The following is a 15,248-nucleotide window of genomic DNA, read 5'->3' as shown; positions in this document are numbered from 1 at the left end:
TGTTTCGATATTTTAAAGCTTACTATGTTATAAATCAAAGGCATAATACTATTATAAAATTCATGCAAAATTACACAATCATTGTATTAACAATTCTTAACACTAACGTGAAGAAACAAAGCTGATAAATAAAATGGTAAATGTATTATAAAATCTTGTACTCTTAAACCAAAAACAATTTGGACAAAACAAACATTTTTGGAAATAATCACATTCAAATTGTCAAACATTAATCACAAAAACAATTTGTCAAACTCAAATCACCCTTAAACTATCAGAAAAGCAAGATATATAAAAAAAGATCCCATAACAAGCATTTAATATTCTATCATTCCACACTTAATCAGCAATGAAAACAGCCATAATCAGAGTACAGCCAAGGCCCCAAAATTTATAGTATATCCTTCTCATTTCTCCTTTCCACTCTTTCCTTTCCCTTAATGTGGTTGTTGCTATTCTATCATCCCACTAAATCACTAATGATAACAACCATGATCAGAATAGATAAAGCCCCAGCCCACAAACTAAATATATATTTTTTTTTTATCTCCGCTTTTTCCTCTTTTCTTTCCCCTTTCCCTGTTGGTGCGGTTGCGGCTGCTTTTGTTTCGGTGGTGCTTTTTGCTGAGCTTCCGATTTCTTATCTGCTTTTTCCTTTTCTTTGCGTTCTAATTTGAGCTTCTCAAGCAGGGTCTGTAGTTTGTCATCTGGCTTAACAGCATCATAGACTTTCTTCTTCATCGCCTTCTTTTGATCATCATTGATTTCACTGAAACAGTGAAAAGATAATATAAATATGGAATTGGGCATTCCTATACAGTTTACCGTTGTAGTTTAGTTTCGTGGTTTGTCTTTTAGCAGGATTGCGTTAGACTTCCTATTCGGTTAAAAAATGTTCATTGCTTACTAAGCTATTACATTGGCATAAGCCAGATGCAGTCCGACTGCTTGTTAAATTGTTAAGAACGCTTAGTACCTTATAAATTACAAACCTTTCAAAAACTCTGTACAGGTCATCAATAAGTTTTCCCCTCTCAATAATAGATTCCAAAACTCCCACAGGAACATCCGGGCCATCAAGCTGCTTGTCGAAAGTCTCGTTTTCAGTGGCCCAATTTTTCATCATCTTGGGCGTGTAATTGTAGGTTTCCATTAGGTGTTCATAGTCAATCACTGGTAATTTCATTTCCTCGTTAATAATCTTAAATGAATAAAATCAAACAATATAAGGCTTAAAGCAAACAAGAAAGTCTTTAATGAATCCCAGGTTTCATGGTGTAAAATACTGTTTTGTGTGCAATTTGTAAGATCTGCTATAATATTGCAATATCAAAAAGGTTTATTCTGGTTGTGGTAAATACTTCCGGTCAATCGCTCAAACAGTTTTTCAAGGTCAAGGAAATCAGAATAACTGGTCATTTAAGTGTGACATGCATTTTTATATTTTATTTTAAGTTCTTGCAGAACAGGCAATTATTTCAAGGGACTATTTTTATACATTTCATCACAATGAAATCATCAAATAAAACCATTCATCTTAACAATATATTTCATTTTTTACCAAGACTGTTTTTAAAAATGCAGTCAAAGGTTAAATATATATAGAAGTCAAATTGATAGTGATGAAATAATGTTAAACCTATATTACCTTTAGATATTTGAAAAAAAACAACAACAACATTTAAATAGTATTGCCATTATGTTCTTTACATCATGCCAAACTTATAGTAACATATTTCTTTCAATCGCATTGAACAATGCAGTAGTTTTATGCAGCTAAATACTATTCCAATTTACCCGAAAAGATATTGGACCAACAGTCACAGTTTATTTAGGTTCTTTCTTTATCTGTTACCACAATAAAGAAAAAAAAGGTAATATTATTTTTTTGTTTGTTGCCTTTTTGCTTTCAAGTTTGATAGAAAATATAGCCAGTGTGTGTTTTGTTGATGTATTTTTTGATGATTAACATTTTAACAAGCACATGATTTTATGTATTTCATCTTCAGCCAATCATGTCTGAGTATACTGTACATTTTTAACTGAATTATGTTGCTTAATGATATTTTTTTCAGTAGAAATACTTCACGAGCGATGAATCTTCTACATTTTACCATTAATATTTTGAAGTCTGATGGAGCGATGAATCTTCTACATTTTACCACTAATGTTTTGATATTGTAAAGTCTTACACTTGTCCCAACAGTCACGGTTCAAATGCCAAATGATGACTTATTATAAAAAAAACTAAAATGGCTTTAGATAAATTCTTGATATTATGAATACTTAATCAAGCTGTTTTGTATTTTGATATGACATTGACGTATTCAGGGGCCAACCTCTCGAATTTCCTATGCTGGTTATTAAATTCAAATAATAATCCAAGATAAAGCAAACTCCACTATTTTTCTGCTTTGACCTTTACAGTCAAACTTTTTGAAGTGATGGTCACAATTGACTTATCTCCGTAATGTTATATCCTGTCAAATGCAGAAGAGCTTCTTTTTTCAACCAGAAACATTGCAATTTTTTAATAGCTTAATTGTTATTATCTCCAGAGGTGTTGTAATTGGCAACATTATTGAAGCCACCATAGTGTAAAACCTAAACTTATATATTCACTTGCATTTTAGTATGATTATTACCAGTTATGATATGCTCACATACTTCCAATAACTGTTTTGTTAAAATCAAGAAAATAGACCCCCATGTTTCATTAGGCTGATGAGTTTTTCAAGTTTTGCCCCTTGCTGTGATAAATGGACAAGCGATTGGCACCTGCATTCAGAATTTATCATTTAGTAAACGTGTATAATACAAAGGCACATGTATGTCCCATATTACCACACTTTTAGATGGCTCGTAGAATACAAAGGTGCCTGTCTGTCCAATATAGCCACAATTTCAGATGGCTTGTTGAACATTAAGGTATGGTACCGGTATGTCCCATATTGCTAGAAATTTTGTAAACTCGATCAGCACAAATTTACCTTTATGTCCCAGATAGGTGTTCCGTCCAGCAATATACCAAATTCCATCATAAGACTCATGGAAACGTCGCGGATGTTGTGGAAAACCTTCAAAGTAATAAAAACTTGTCAAGTAGTGTCGTATGGACAAAATGTATGTAGATTGTACAAAGGTGACAAGAACGTAGTGGACGAAGAAGATACATATAATTAAAGACTGCTTTGATTTTATTAGGGTTAATTTTTGGGGTCAACACAATTATATCATGTTACTTTAATACTCAAAACTTTCCAAAATGATGTTTGAAAAGCATTTACTGTGTACAAAAAAGCTCTTCATTCACCATACTGTTCATTATCTTAATTTCTGGAGGTCCATTTTGCATGGTTTAACCAATATCGCAATGGTTTAGAATTTGTAAAACCATTATTTCATCATTGGCAAACATTGATCAATTCATATTTTGCTAGGTTTTAAATTCAAGACCTAATAGAAGACCATGTTCTGAGAACACAAAACACTCCCAAGACATAACCAATCTACATTATAAAATACCATGCAACTGATCTCCGAAACAAACAACAGGAAAAATAATGTTGCAAATTGACATCATACCTTAGGAATAAGCCTTGTGTTCAGCAGTGTATTCAATTCTCCTTCCCTAACAATCTCTCTGTTATCGTCGTCAAGGTAATAAACCATAATGTTTGGTTTTTCGAAGACGGCAATTAAGCGAACCTTTGAGTCTTCATTTCCAAATTTCTCTCCGCAACATACAACAACCATATGAGACGGGTTTTGGCGTATAACGTCTTTCACAATCGTTCTTGAAGTAGCAGCTTCAGTTACCATCACTGGTTCCTTCCATACCATTGTTTCAGCAGGAGTGTTAGATGCAGAAGCTGCTTTTGCATCATCATCACTCTTTGCAGGAGCATCAGGCTGAACATCATTTGCTTTACTCGTGGTAGGTTTTACGGAAACATCTTTACTCTTCATCTGAATATCCTGTTGAGCTCCATTTGGCTGATCCATGGCAGGTGTTACTGTCACATCTTCACCCTTTGTCTGAGCATTGGGCTGTGTGTCGTTTGCCTTACCTATGGTTCTGGGTTCGTCATATTTAGAGGGCGACTCATCATGACCCGTTTCAAGGGACGGCTGGGTGTCTAAAAATAACAACAAACAATAATTAATCAAGACTTTCATAAGAAAAAGAATGGCACATCAAAAACAGAAAATAAGCCGATAACAGTATGATCTATTACAGATATTAACATGAAGATGATAACTTTATAAATATCATATAAAAGTATTATTTTGCTTCGATTAACGAACAATACTAGTTACAGTGACAACAAAATGTAACACGATTATAAATAACAAAACAAATCCAAAATATCACAGTTTTAAAGTTGAATACTATTATGTTAACAATGTATTATCATAGTTCCCCTTTCATTCAACCATCATTGTTTCGATTTGACCCATCAACTTAACTACGATGCCATTTACTATCAGTGCTTTTAACTTTGTTTTTCAAGTTATCTTCTTTATTATATTGAGCTTCTTTCTGAGAATCATAATTTTTTGCTTTTGAGTGAGATGCAGTTGCCTTCTAAGAATCATTACTCTAGAGCTCTTGAGAAGGATTCCGTTTCTTTTAGAAAATTGAAACTCTTAGAGGAATCAGTTGATTTCAGTGAGTCAGAATTCTGCTGTCGATAGACAAACTTTATCCTTTGCCTGGGGTGCGGCGTTGACTAATTGTTTACATGATAGTAAAATTTGCGGTATTTAGTTGTTTCATCGGATTGGATACCTTCGTCAGATGCATCTGGCCCATCATCTTGACCTTCGTTCTTCTTCTCTTTCTTCTTCTTTTTATTCTTCCTCTTCCTGCCAGTTTCTGCAGGCCCTGCCTTGATGCCGGAGTTGATCTTTTCATTGAACTGCATACGACAGTCTGAAACAGAAACTCAACGTAAAGGATTTGCATTGATTTTTTTGATTTTTTGTCATAAGGGACATGACTGGGCGGAAGTGGACCACATTACATGTACAGGTCTTGCCTGCTTGGGCACGATACCCACTTAAATTCTTTATTCTTTTATGGCCGTAGAAGGTTTTTTCGGCGTATCTTTGAAAAGTTTTTGCATAAGGTACTCTGAATTGTACCCCTCCGTCTGCATATAGAGTTGCGCTTTCTAATCATAGAAGTACTTGGGGTTTACCTGTACGTTTATTATTATTTGTTTAGTTGATAAGTTTCCTGAAATTATGCATACTTTGATAAGATTTACCTTTTGCGTTTTATCTTTATTAAGGATTGTTGGGATAAGAGTGAGGTTTGTGCACATAAACTGGTTTAAACCCCCAGTAAATTTACTTTTACTGACCGTTCCAAGACGGTACAATTCTTGATAAACACATACCTATATTTTTATATATAGTATTATGCACTGTGCTGTTTGTGGAGTTTTGTGCTGTTCTTCTATGTTTCTTGTTTGTGATTTTGAGTTCTATGTCTTTGGTGTTTGCCCAGTGCCATTAAACCGTGTTAATGTTTAAACTGTTTGCTACTGAGCTTGTTTCTGTAGCTTTTTGCATAAATACTTAAAAATAACAAAAGCAAACAGCAAACTAAGTCTTTCTGGAAATGATGAGAATACATTTTAGAGGATAACTCAAACGTTTTCAACCCGATCTGGCCATTGATCAAAATCAGTTGAGATATTATGCCAATAAACATTGTGACTAAGTTTGGTAAAGAATGGATAGGAAATACTCATGTAAAAGATCCGATTTACAATTCCAGAGCCAATGCTTTGAAGTTAATGGTGCATCTGGCTGTTGATCAAACTCAGTCAAAATATTATACCAAGAAACATAAAGTGGACATGAAAGCAACACGCTGGTCCCAAAATATCAGCCTTACTTAACAGGAAGCATAAAAAGTAGAAAACACCCAGCAGCCCAATTACTTTAATAAAGTATTGTATCAGACCAATTTCTTTTAAAAATATTTTATGTCATTTGTGTATCTTTTTTAATTTTCCTCTCAGTGTTCACCAAGAACTTAATTTACTTTGCACTCTGTCCTGTACTCCCTCAAAATAGCGAGGGAAGATTATTCCATCCTTGTTGCCTGGCGACAAGATCACATTATTCGCCGACCGGAAAAAAGGAATACCGTCTACAAAAAATATCAAACATTTATTAGAATTTTATTCATAACCATAGTCTTTGGTAAAACTTAAAACAGTTAAAAAGATTCTCATAATTCTTGGCCTGAGCATATATCTGTGTGTTCATAATATGTTATATGTAATGGTTTTTCTGAACACTTTAATGCTGAAGTTTGGCCAAAGTCCGAATACCAAAACGTTTTATCCGAAAAGTGAAAAAATATGTTTTTATAATTGATTTATTCCAAAAAATATTTTTAACATTATTTGAAATAATAAAATAATCTGACAATATAATACTACGTACCTTCTAAAGCTTTCTTCAAGTTCAGGTAAATGATAACTTCACACGATGATCTCATTCCTGTAAAGACATCAAACTGCATTACTATATATATAATGAACAAACTAGTCTATAAACAGTATCTTATCATTTAACAAACATTGAATGGAGAACCAACTGAATGACACTATTAGTATCTTCCATGACCTAGAGTGTAAGATAGGTTCACCCCTAAGTCTCGGTAAGCCTCGTTTCCGCTTAACACCCAACGTTCGGGTTGGGATGAACCTATCTTACACAAGCCGTTATTGTAGATGCTTTTTCTCTCACCTCAGTTAAAATTTATGTTTTCGCTGGAACTCTTTTGTGAGTAGTGAAAAGAAATTGCGTATATATATATGTGAACGTCCGTGGTTGTCATGGATATGCGCGAAGTGATTCAGATTATTTCTTTAAATAGTTCTGAGGAGTCTACAGCATTAATTCTTGAATGCAGCGTGAACACATTTTTATAGTGCCATTTGAAGCGGGAAATAATTAATTTAGATTTTAAATATTGCAACAACAGAAGGTTTCCATGATGCTACAGACGACGGTCTTCAACAAGGTAGGTAATTGTGTGATGACAATAAAAAAGGAGTTCCATACGGGTACTTGTTTTGTCTTTGTCCGTTGGCAAGATAGGAATTTCCAGCATGGCCAGATTTGTGTCTACTTATCTGATGTGGGAGAAAAAAACAACAGCATACTTACCACTGATCACGCCTCCCTGCCCTGGCAGGCCTGCAGCAAAGTGGATATGGTTTCTATTCATTCGCCTCAAGCCCTGCAGATATAAATTAAGTTAATGGTTAATCATTGTGAAGAATGCTAGAAGCTGAAATGAAGTTACTTCATGTCTTGTGTCCTTGATCAAACCAGTCCTATTACATCAAAATATTAATCACTCATGTTGTCACAATGCTACGCGTGGGTGTGGTCTTGTATTATGGGGGAAAACAGAGTACCCAGGGAAACCGACTTGTCTTGGTTGGCAACCACAAACCAAACTCACATGCGCAAGCCAAGGAATGGAAACCCTGTCAACTACTGATAAACGATTGCGCTAACCAGACAACCAAATAGTGTCAAGAGGCGAATAGAACAAGCTCCTGTTGGGAATGAACCAACAACCAATTGGGTTAGAAAGACACCTGACCACGAGACCACTTTCACCCATAGATATTAGTTTAAGATTAATATCTGCAACAAATTCAGAGGTAAATATTAATGTTAACAGGTTTTGCATTAAGTTTTGAACAGCAGTTTCAGCCAAATCAGAACCTTGTCTGAATAAAGATCTTGGCTTAACATTGGAAATTTCTAGGCGTAACCTGGTTTTTGGCGTAGATTGTGTTTTTATAAAAATAGTGTTTAATTAATTTATAAAGGGTGCCCTTGAGCACTCTTAAGCAGCGTATGGTATATGAGTTGACTAAGATATGTTATTGAAACAGGGCCCAGTTTTTGTTTTTTCCAACTCATATTAGAGCCCTTGGGTAAGTCAAATAAGAAAACTTAGGGTTAACCTTCTTTTCACTCAGTGTTGCTATTTATGCAAGAATAAAATACATATATGTACATATACTACACAGTTTTTAAGCATACACTTATTTTGTAAAAACTAACCGTTTTCTGGATCATCTCCCAACTCTTATAGTAAGTGCCGTGAATGACCGTGCTGATTTCGTTTGCTGATTTTATCGGTTGCAGGTCCAATTCATCTACCTAAATATACCAACAAAAAAGGAACGCTTGATGTTATCATGTAGAAGTGTACAAAACATATTTTTAACAGAATAAACGAAAATGTTTCTTTGATGTTTTTTGTAACAAATCAAATCCTCATGTTATTTTCATGTTTCTTATACATGTATGTGATGTCTGCAAATATGAGTCCTGTACACCTTTTCACCTTAACATTTTTGTAACTGTAAATGTTTATCATTTGATTTTAGATTTGGTTAGAGAGAGTGAATTGCTATGTCAATTAAATTACCAAAGCATCATCATAGTTATGAGACTCAGAGAAAATACAGTTTTGAACTATATTTATATTTTATTTGAAAGTTAAGTTGTACGATATCTATATATCATAAGGATTATTAGCCGATTTTTTTATGCCTGGGCAGCCTGGTTAAAATAAACTGAAATTTCAACTGCAGAAAAATTATCTAACAGCATATTTTTGGTAGTTTATTTTACATGAAAGTAATCAGCAAGCGATACTTACCTTCTTATGATACTAAAATAATGTGGGGATTCCACCCTTCAAAATTCATCATAAAGGTCAATGGCAAATTTTAACGAAAAGCTTATTAGGCGCGGCCTAGAGGCCGCGTCTATAGGGATACATGTTTGCAATTGTCAATGGGGAAGTGTATACGGATAAATTTTAGTTATGAAAAAAGAAGATTTGTTAATGATATCAACTCTTATTCAACTTTACTTAAAATTTGTCGTCAATAACAGTTTTGATGCGTGTAAAACTTCCAAAACGTCATATAAAACAAATAAGCCTAATGTTTAAAGCAGGAAATTCAAAAAAAAGTTATTCCCTCTGTTTTTGTATTGACTGGTCGCCGGTCATACGAGTTTGTTATTTTAGAAATTTACTTTCTGTGAAAACGATTTATATACACGCTGTGGTAGTAAATACGCATGTGAGAATTAACGGGCATATTGTGAATATTAGTTTAAATTATGCAAATATAAGTGCCTTAACACGACATTAATTGACTATTTTAAATTTAAGTGATATAAAATGGTACAAAGCTTAATTCACACGATTTTACTAACAAATATTAGTCGCAATAACGAAATTGACACAATTTAAATTTAACTGATATAAAATGAAAGTTCAAAGCGTAATTCAAACGATTTAAAACAAACATTAATCAATAAAAGTAGGCCGAAAATGATCAGTCCGAAATGATATCTCGGCCGAATCGACCCGACACCAATAATTTTATCGGTGATAATGCAAGGAACCAGTCTTAATAATTTACGCATGCCGGAGACGACCGAGTAACTACGATCTAGAAAATTGATTAAACCGTCATAGTTCGGCCATGTCCGTGTTTATTCGGAATGTTAACACTTGTATATATTGTCACATGACTTTATTGAGTAAATTGGGTATCGATATTTTTCACGTGGGTCAAAAACTAGGTGACTAGGTCCAATCTGGAACACACTAAAGGCATTATATTTGGTCTTATATTCATGAAACTTAATCAGAATGTTTCATGAACATCAATATATATATATATATATATATATATATATATATATATATATATATATATATATATATATATATATATATATATATATATATATATATATACATATTAATATTCAATAAAACCCATTTAGCCGCGTCTTTGATGCCTAGCATCAACATTCGTCTTGTTTGTACATTAGATACCTTAAAGCTGCACTCTCACAGATTGACCGTTTTTACAACTTTTTAATCCCCTGGCATTATAGAGGGGATTGTAGGAATGCACTTCGTCCGTCTGTCCGTCTGTCTGTCTGGCCATCTGTATGTCTGGCTGTAACATTTCAAGTCCGGGCTATAACTTATGCATTGATTGATTACCATATTACTTGGTACAAATGTTGTCCTCATTGAGACAATGTGCAGTGACCTTGACCCGGGTCCATATCTCAAAGGTCAAGGTCACAAGAGACATTTAAAGGTCAGAGTACACATGCTCGTGTCCGCTCTATAACTTACTTATGCATTGATGGATAACCATATTACTTGGTACAAATGTTGTCCTCATTCAGACAATTTGCAGTGACCTTGATCCGGGTCCATACCTCAAAGGTCAAGGTCATAAGATACATTTAAAGGTCAGAATACACATGCTCATGTCCTCGCTATAACTTACTTATTCAATTATGTATTACCATATTACTGGGTACACATGTTGTCCTCATTCAGACGATGTGCAGTGACCTTGACCCGGGTCCATACCTCAATGGTCAAGGTCACGTATGAAATTTAAAGGTCATAGTACACATGCTTGTGTCCGGGCTTTTTTACATTTAGCAGTGTAGGCATATCAATTCTTACTGGATTTAAAGACCTTATACATTTCATGTACTTTTAGCAACAATAACTGAATTGATCTAAGAACTCGAACCATTTGCAATTTGTGCCAGTAATCCATTAAGTTTTGGATCCATATTATGACAATGCTAAATAGAGGATAAGATATAAATGTTAATTGAAAGTGTTAAACAAGTTGCACAGATTGATACTTAACACTGGACACAAATGTGATAATATATTTATAACATGTGTTTTCTCTTCAAAAGCAGTAAAACAATGTTATGACGTCACCACAATATATATGTATCACTTCATCAAAAATACTTAAGGCTTGCTATTTCATTGATGTTATAAATCAAGGACCCATTTTCCTTCCTGTTTTAGCCAAAATAACATTGACATTGATCTTACCTACACTACACTTAAATATGAAAAACTTTAACAAATATTCTTTTATAATATGTTCAAATATCCAAGAATATTTAGGTTACCGATCAAACAAGTTGTATTTCCTATATTCCCACTCTTGACCAGTGTTTGTGTACAATTTTGGTCAGATTCAACGTACCAGTCAGGTTGTAAGATCAACAAAATATACTAAAGAACAACGGCGGGGCATATAACCGTCGTTTGGACTGCCTTGTTTTGTCTTTGAACGAGCCAATTGATGCGAAAATGATGTTAACCAATCATATAAGACTGCTGATAAATATAGATCGCAGATTTTTATTTATAAGTTCAAAAAATGTTGTTTTTTTTTCATTTTTCTTAAACCATTGGTAACGCTTTTAGCCATTTAACATTAATTTTCGAACGGAAATATGAAAAATTGCGATCTGATCTTTTGTCAGCAGTCTTATATCACTGGTTCGCAGATATTTACGCACAAATTTGCCTATTCCATAAGGCGAAAAATCAAAAGTTTTAAAAACGGTAAATCTGTGAGAGTGTAGATTTTAAAAAAAGCCAAATTCAAGTACATGTACTTAGTTTGAGCTTACATACAGGGCTTCCATTAAGGGAAGTTTGGAAGTAGGTATATTACTCCCTTCAAAAATGCTTTTTTAATTATTCGTTGTATTTCTCAAGTAGTTTAATTATAATACTTTCACTAATGCATAACAGCTACGTGGGGTAACCAGATTTCTTATTTATGCGTGGAATACCTTAAATAAAAGAAATATTACCAAGATAAACATGTCTTCAACTCCACGCATTGAAATAGTCATCGAGATAAAAAATATCTGGATCAAGCCTTAATCAAACCATTTTTTGCTTCCTGGTTCAACAAATTAGAACAAGTCCTGCTGTGCAATATACATGTGTACAAATATAGATTATTGCATATCAGTACAAATATTTTGAACCAGGAAGATATATAAACATATTGGGTTTGATACATTTATCAATTGGACAGGCCAAGCAAATATCTTAACAGTGCAGGGCTAACTAGTATATATACAAGGTATATATATACTCATTTTTTGCCACTGTTGGAAACCGAACCTGTATACTGTGTGCTTGATTGGCTCGGATCTTCCAATGACCATTGTCCTCTTGTTCTAAGGCAAATCTCTGCTTTTCGTTACTTTTTACAACATGTTGTATATCTTCTAGGGTATATGAACGAAGCTCGGGGACCTTGAGAAAGATCTCATCAACATGCAAGAATCCATCTAAAGATTTAAATTAGACAAGTTTTATTTACTTAAACACAAGTAGACGGGGCAAGGAAATTTAATATAACTTATTTGTAAATACTTAGTAAATTATTAAATAATTAATACAATGATGGAATGGCTTTCCTTATAACTCCAGTTAAGTAGGTTTAATAAAATACCAGGGCAATTTTCCTGTCAAGAGGGATGGGTACAGGCATCCTAATGGGGGATTGTCAGTGGTTTTCCCTTTAAGAAGTAGAATACCACATAAAACATATATATATACAATTTATTTACTCACTTTTAAATAGTAACCAGTCCAGGTTGAGATACTAACAAGAGGCGTAACAAATTTAATGTTGTGGTTCAGGCTACCCGACCAATCCTTTTCCTTTTTTAGTTTACCAATGCTCAAGGTGAGCTAAAGTGATCGGTCTTTGTCTGTCGTCCGTCCGCCAGTCCGTCCGTCCGTCAGCAATTGCTTATAAAATATCTCCTCTAAAACTATCTTGCCAATTTTAATGGAACTTCACAGGGAGCTTCCTTTGGTGACCCTGTACATAAATACAACAAGGGGTCACGATTGATCGCCACCACCAACAACAAAATGCCCGACTTCCTGTTTTGCTTTAAAAAAACATCTCCTCTTAAACTAACAATCCGAAATCAACAAAACCTTACAGGAAGCTTCCTTGGGTGACCCTCTACAAAAATACAACAAGGGGTCACGATTGATCAACAACAACAACAACAACAGCATTAACAGCAAAATGGCTGACTTCCTGTTTTGCTTTAAAAAAACCCATCTCCTCTGAAACTACCAAATTCTCTGAAACGTTACAGGAAGCTTCATTGCATGACCCACTACAAAAATACAACAAGGCAAGAGATTGGTGAACAGCAACAACAACAAAATGACCGACTTACTGGTTTGCTTTAAAAAACTACCAGGCCAAATTCAATAAAACTTTACAGTTAGCTTCGTTGCATGATTCTTTACAAATGTAAAACAAGGCATCGTATTCAGTAAAGATATTGTAATATTTTTATTAATGCTTTATCACATAGTTGTGACCCTTTGCTTATGTGAGCGTTTTGGGGCCATCATGGCCCTCTTGGTTTGATAAACCTGTAAAATTTGTATGAAAATTGCTTGGAATAGAACATATGTAATACAAACGAAATAAAATTATATTCAAACATATTTTCTCTACCTTTCTCTACCTTGTCTGTTTTTGTCAGCATGTAATCAGACACACAACTCTATTAGGAAACACAACTGAGCATCCATTGCAGATGATTTTTTCTTCATTGGCAATTGCTGATATCAGAGAGAATAACTATCGCAGTAAGGGAACAAAGCTGAAAAATGCCCTTGGAAGTAGTACATACCAATCACTTTTTAAGCTGTTTCGACATATGATGAGTCAACGGACATTATCAGTATGCAACTCTGTGATTTCCTCCACAACATACCGTACCTTTCATTAACTCGAGACCAAATTTTGCAGCATTATGCCGAAGGATTGAAGACAGCGTCTTTGAAAGGAAAACTAAAGCGTCATCATTCTGAAAAATAATAATATGTAACCATATTTTTTATATTGAAATACAGAAAAAGCTACTACTTATTCCAAGCAAATGATCTAATGACAATGGGACAAAAAACAGCCTTATATAATTTCATAAGATATACAGAAAGCACAAACCACAGTTAAAGCGTGCATGTATGCAAATAAAAATGAAACTGTTATCCATATTTTTTTTTTATAAATGCTATAACTGCGAATGTTGAAAACCTTTATTCAATGAACAGTTGAGGAATGAATTTGCTAGGCATACAAATACAATTCAATCGATACACAGCTACCAACTAAGACAAAGTACATTATTAAGTCATTTAAAATTTAAATAATCCAATCATTACCCTGCCCTTCCTGTGTGAGCTGCATTGGGTTCCAAGCTGCTGATCTATTTGCCTGGAAACTTGGAAAGAAGACCCAGAACTCCTGCTTGGGGATTGATCAAAGGGCCTTCTGTCACCAGATCGAGATCTGTGATTCTGACGGTCTAAGGAAGGACTTCTATGGCCATCATGTCTCACTTGCCTCTCATGGCTTCGTGACCTATGAACATCTTTACCATTGCCATGCCTTTGTTGCTGGTTTCCAGTAGATCTATTGCTCAATTCATTATTTCTTTGTCCATCCTGTTGGGAATGTTCGTAACCATGGCTGTTATTATAAGTATTATATCCTTGGTTTTGCCAGTGCTCGACTTGGCTCTGGTATCCACCCTGTCCTTGGGAATTCAAGTTTCCACGCCCTCCTTGGTAACCTATGATTTATAAATATCTGTCATGTCACATTAGCTCAAACTCCTGTCTTTGACCGATTAAACAGGATCTTTCTCCCAGATCTTGCGATACTTGCGAAATATGATAGAAATATTGTTCATTTGATTAGATTTCTTATTGAACTCTCATGGCTAAGGAGTGTCGCTCAGATTTCCTTTAAGTGCATAATTCATCTTGTATATACATAATAAATTGATAAACATACCAATATACCATTAAGAATGTTAAAAAAACAATAGAAACATTGAGAGAATACAACTTACCAGACATTTCCAAGCAGTTAGAAGTCCTTAATGCATACCTGAATAGTCAAATTACGTTATCAATTTACAGCAAAATATTACATAATTTCTAAACATAGATCTTAAAATCGACTTTCTATTATCTCGATCAGTTATCTCACAAGTATGTAGACTTTGAACTCTGTGGTTTCCGTTTTGTGATCTATATACAAAACTGTATAGCAATGTGAATTAAGCTCTTGCAGAAAAAAATTATTATTTCAACAAATACAATTATTCCCTTTTGCTTGTTGAAGTAGGAGTATTGAGCGTTACCTTTATACAATCCGAATATATAGGGCGGGATATGTATGCTTTACACTCAAATATCATATGTAACTTTGTAGTGATATTAGGGTTATATATGTCGTATATACATATCAGTTTATCTATATAAGGTATAACTT

At 34.1% G+C, this 15,248-nt stretch overlaps 2 protein-coding genes across 2 annotated transcripts; both read right to left on the bottom strand.

Annotated features, from left to right (window-relative positions):
* Positions 1–267: 267 nt before the first annotated feature.
* Positions 268–1,192, bottom strand: LOC128209572 (uncharacterized). Its single transcript, XM_052913656.1, has 2 exons — positions 993–1,192; positions 268–769 (listed from the first exon to the last, which is right to left on the bottom strand). The coding sequence occupies exons 1-2, from the start codon at positions 1,184–1,186 to the stop codon at positions 544–546; spliced, it is 420 nt and encodes a 139-aa protein (XP_052769616.1). The 5' UTR covers positions 1,187–1,192; the 3' UTR covers positions 268–543.
* A 1,541-nt stretch (positions 1,193–2,733) lies between these two features.
* LOC128208509 (uncharacterized) lies at positions 2,734–14,536 on the bottom strand. Its single transcript, XM_052912070.1, has 12 exons — positions 14,132–14,536; positions 13,686–13,773; positions 12,021–12,219; positions 8,396–8,411; positions 8,110–8,208; positions 7,195–7,267; positions 6,466–6,522; positions 6,059–6,166; positions 4,793–4,936; positions 3,586–4,139; positions 2,991–3,077; positions 2,734–2,778 (listed from the first exon to the last, which is right to left on the bottom strand). The coding sequence occupies exons 2-12, from the start codon at positions 13,690–13,692 to the stop codon at positions 2,734–2,736; spliced, it is 1,389 nt and encodes a 462-aa protein (XP_052768030.1). The 5' UTR covers positions 13,693–13,773; positions 14,132–14,536.
* Between the last annotated feature and the right edge of the window lie 712 nt (positions 14,537–15,248).

The sequence above is a fragment of the Mya arenaria genome, chromosome 11 (genome assembly GCF_026914265.1).
Source record: "Mya arenaria isolate MELC-2E11 chromosome 11, ASM2691426v1".
Classification (NCBI taxonomy): domain Eukaryota; kingdom Metazoa; phylum Mollusca; class Bivalvia; order Myida; family Myidae; genus Mya; species Mya arenaria.
Note: the sequence above shows the minus strand (reverse complement) of the source record. Positions and strands in the feature narration are given on the sequence as shown.

Coding starts and splice junctions, on each gene's coding strand:
- LOC128209572 (XM_052913656.1), bottom strand. CDS start 1,186: ATGAAATTACCAGTGATTGACTATGAACACCTAATGGAAACCTACAAT. Junction 770..992: donor CTGTACAGAGTTTTTGAAAG/GTTTGTAATTTA, acceptor TCACTGTTTCAG/TGAAATCAATGATGATCAAA.
- LOC128208509 (XM_052912070.1), bottom strand. Junction 6,523..7,194: donor GCAGGGAGGCGTGATCAGTG/GTAAGTATGCTG, acceptor ATGTCTTTACAG/GAATGAGATCATCGTGTGAA. Junction 3,078..3,585: donor ACACAAGGCTTATTCCTAAG/GTATGATGTCAA, acceptor ATTACTTTGAAG/GTTTTCCACAACATCCGCGA.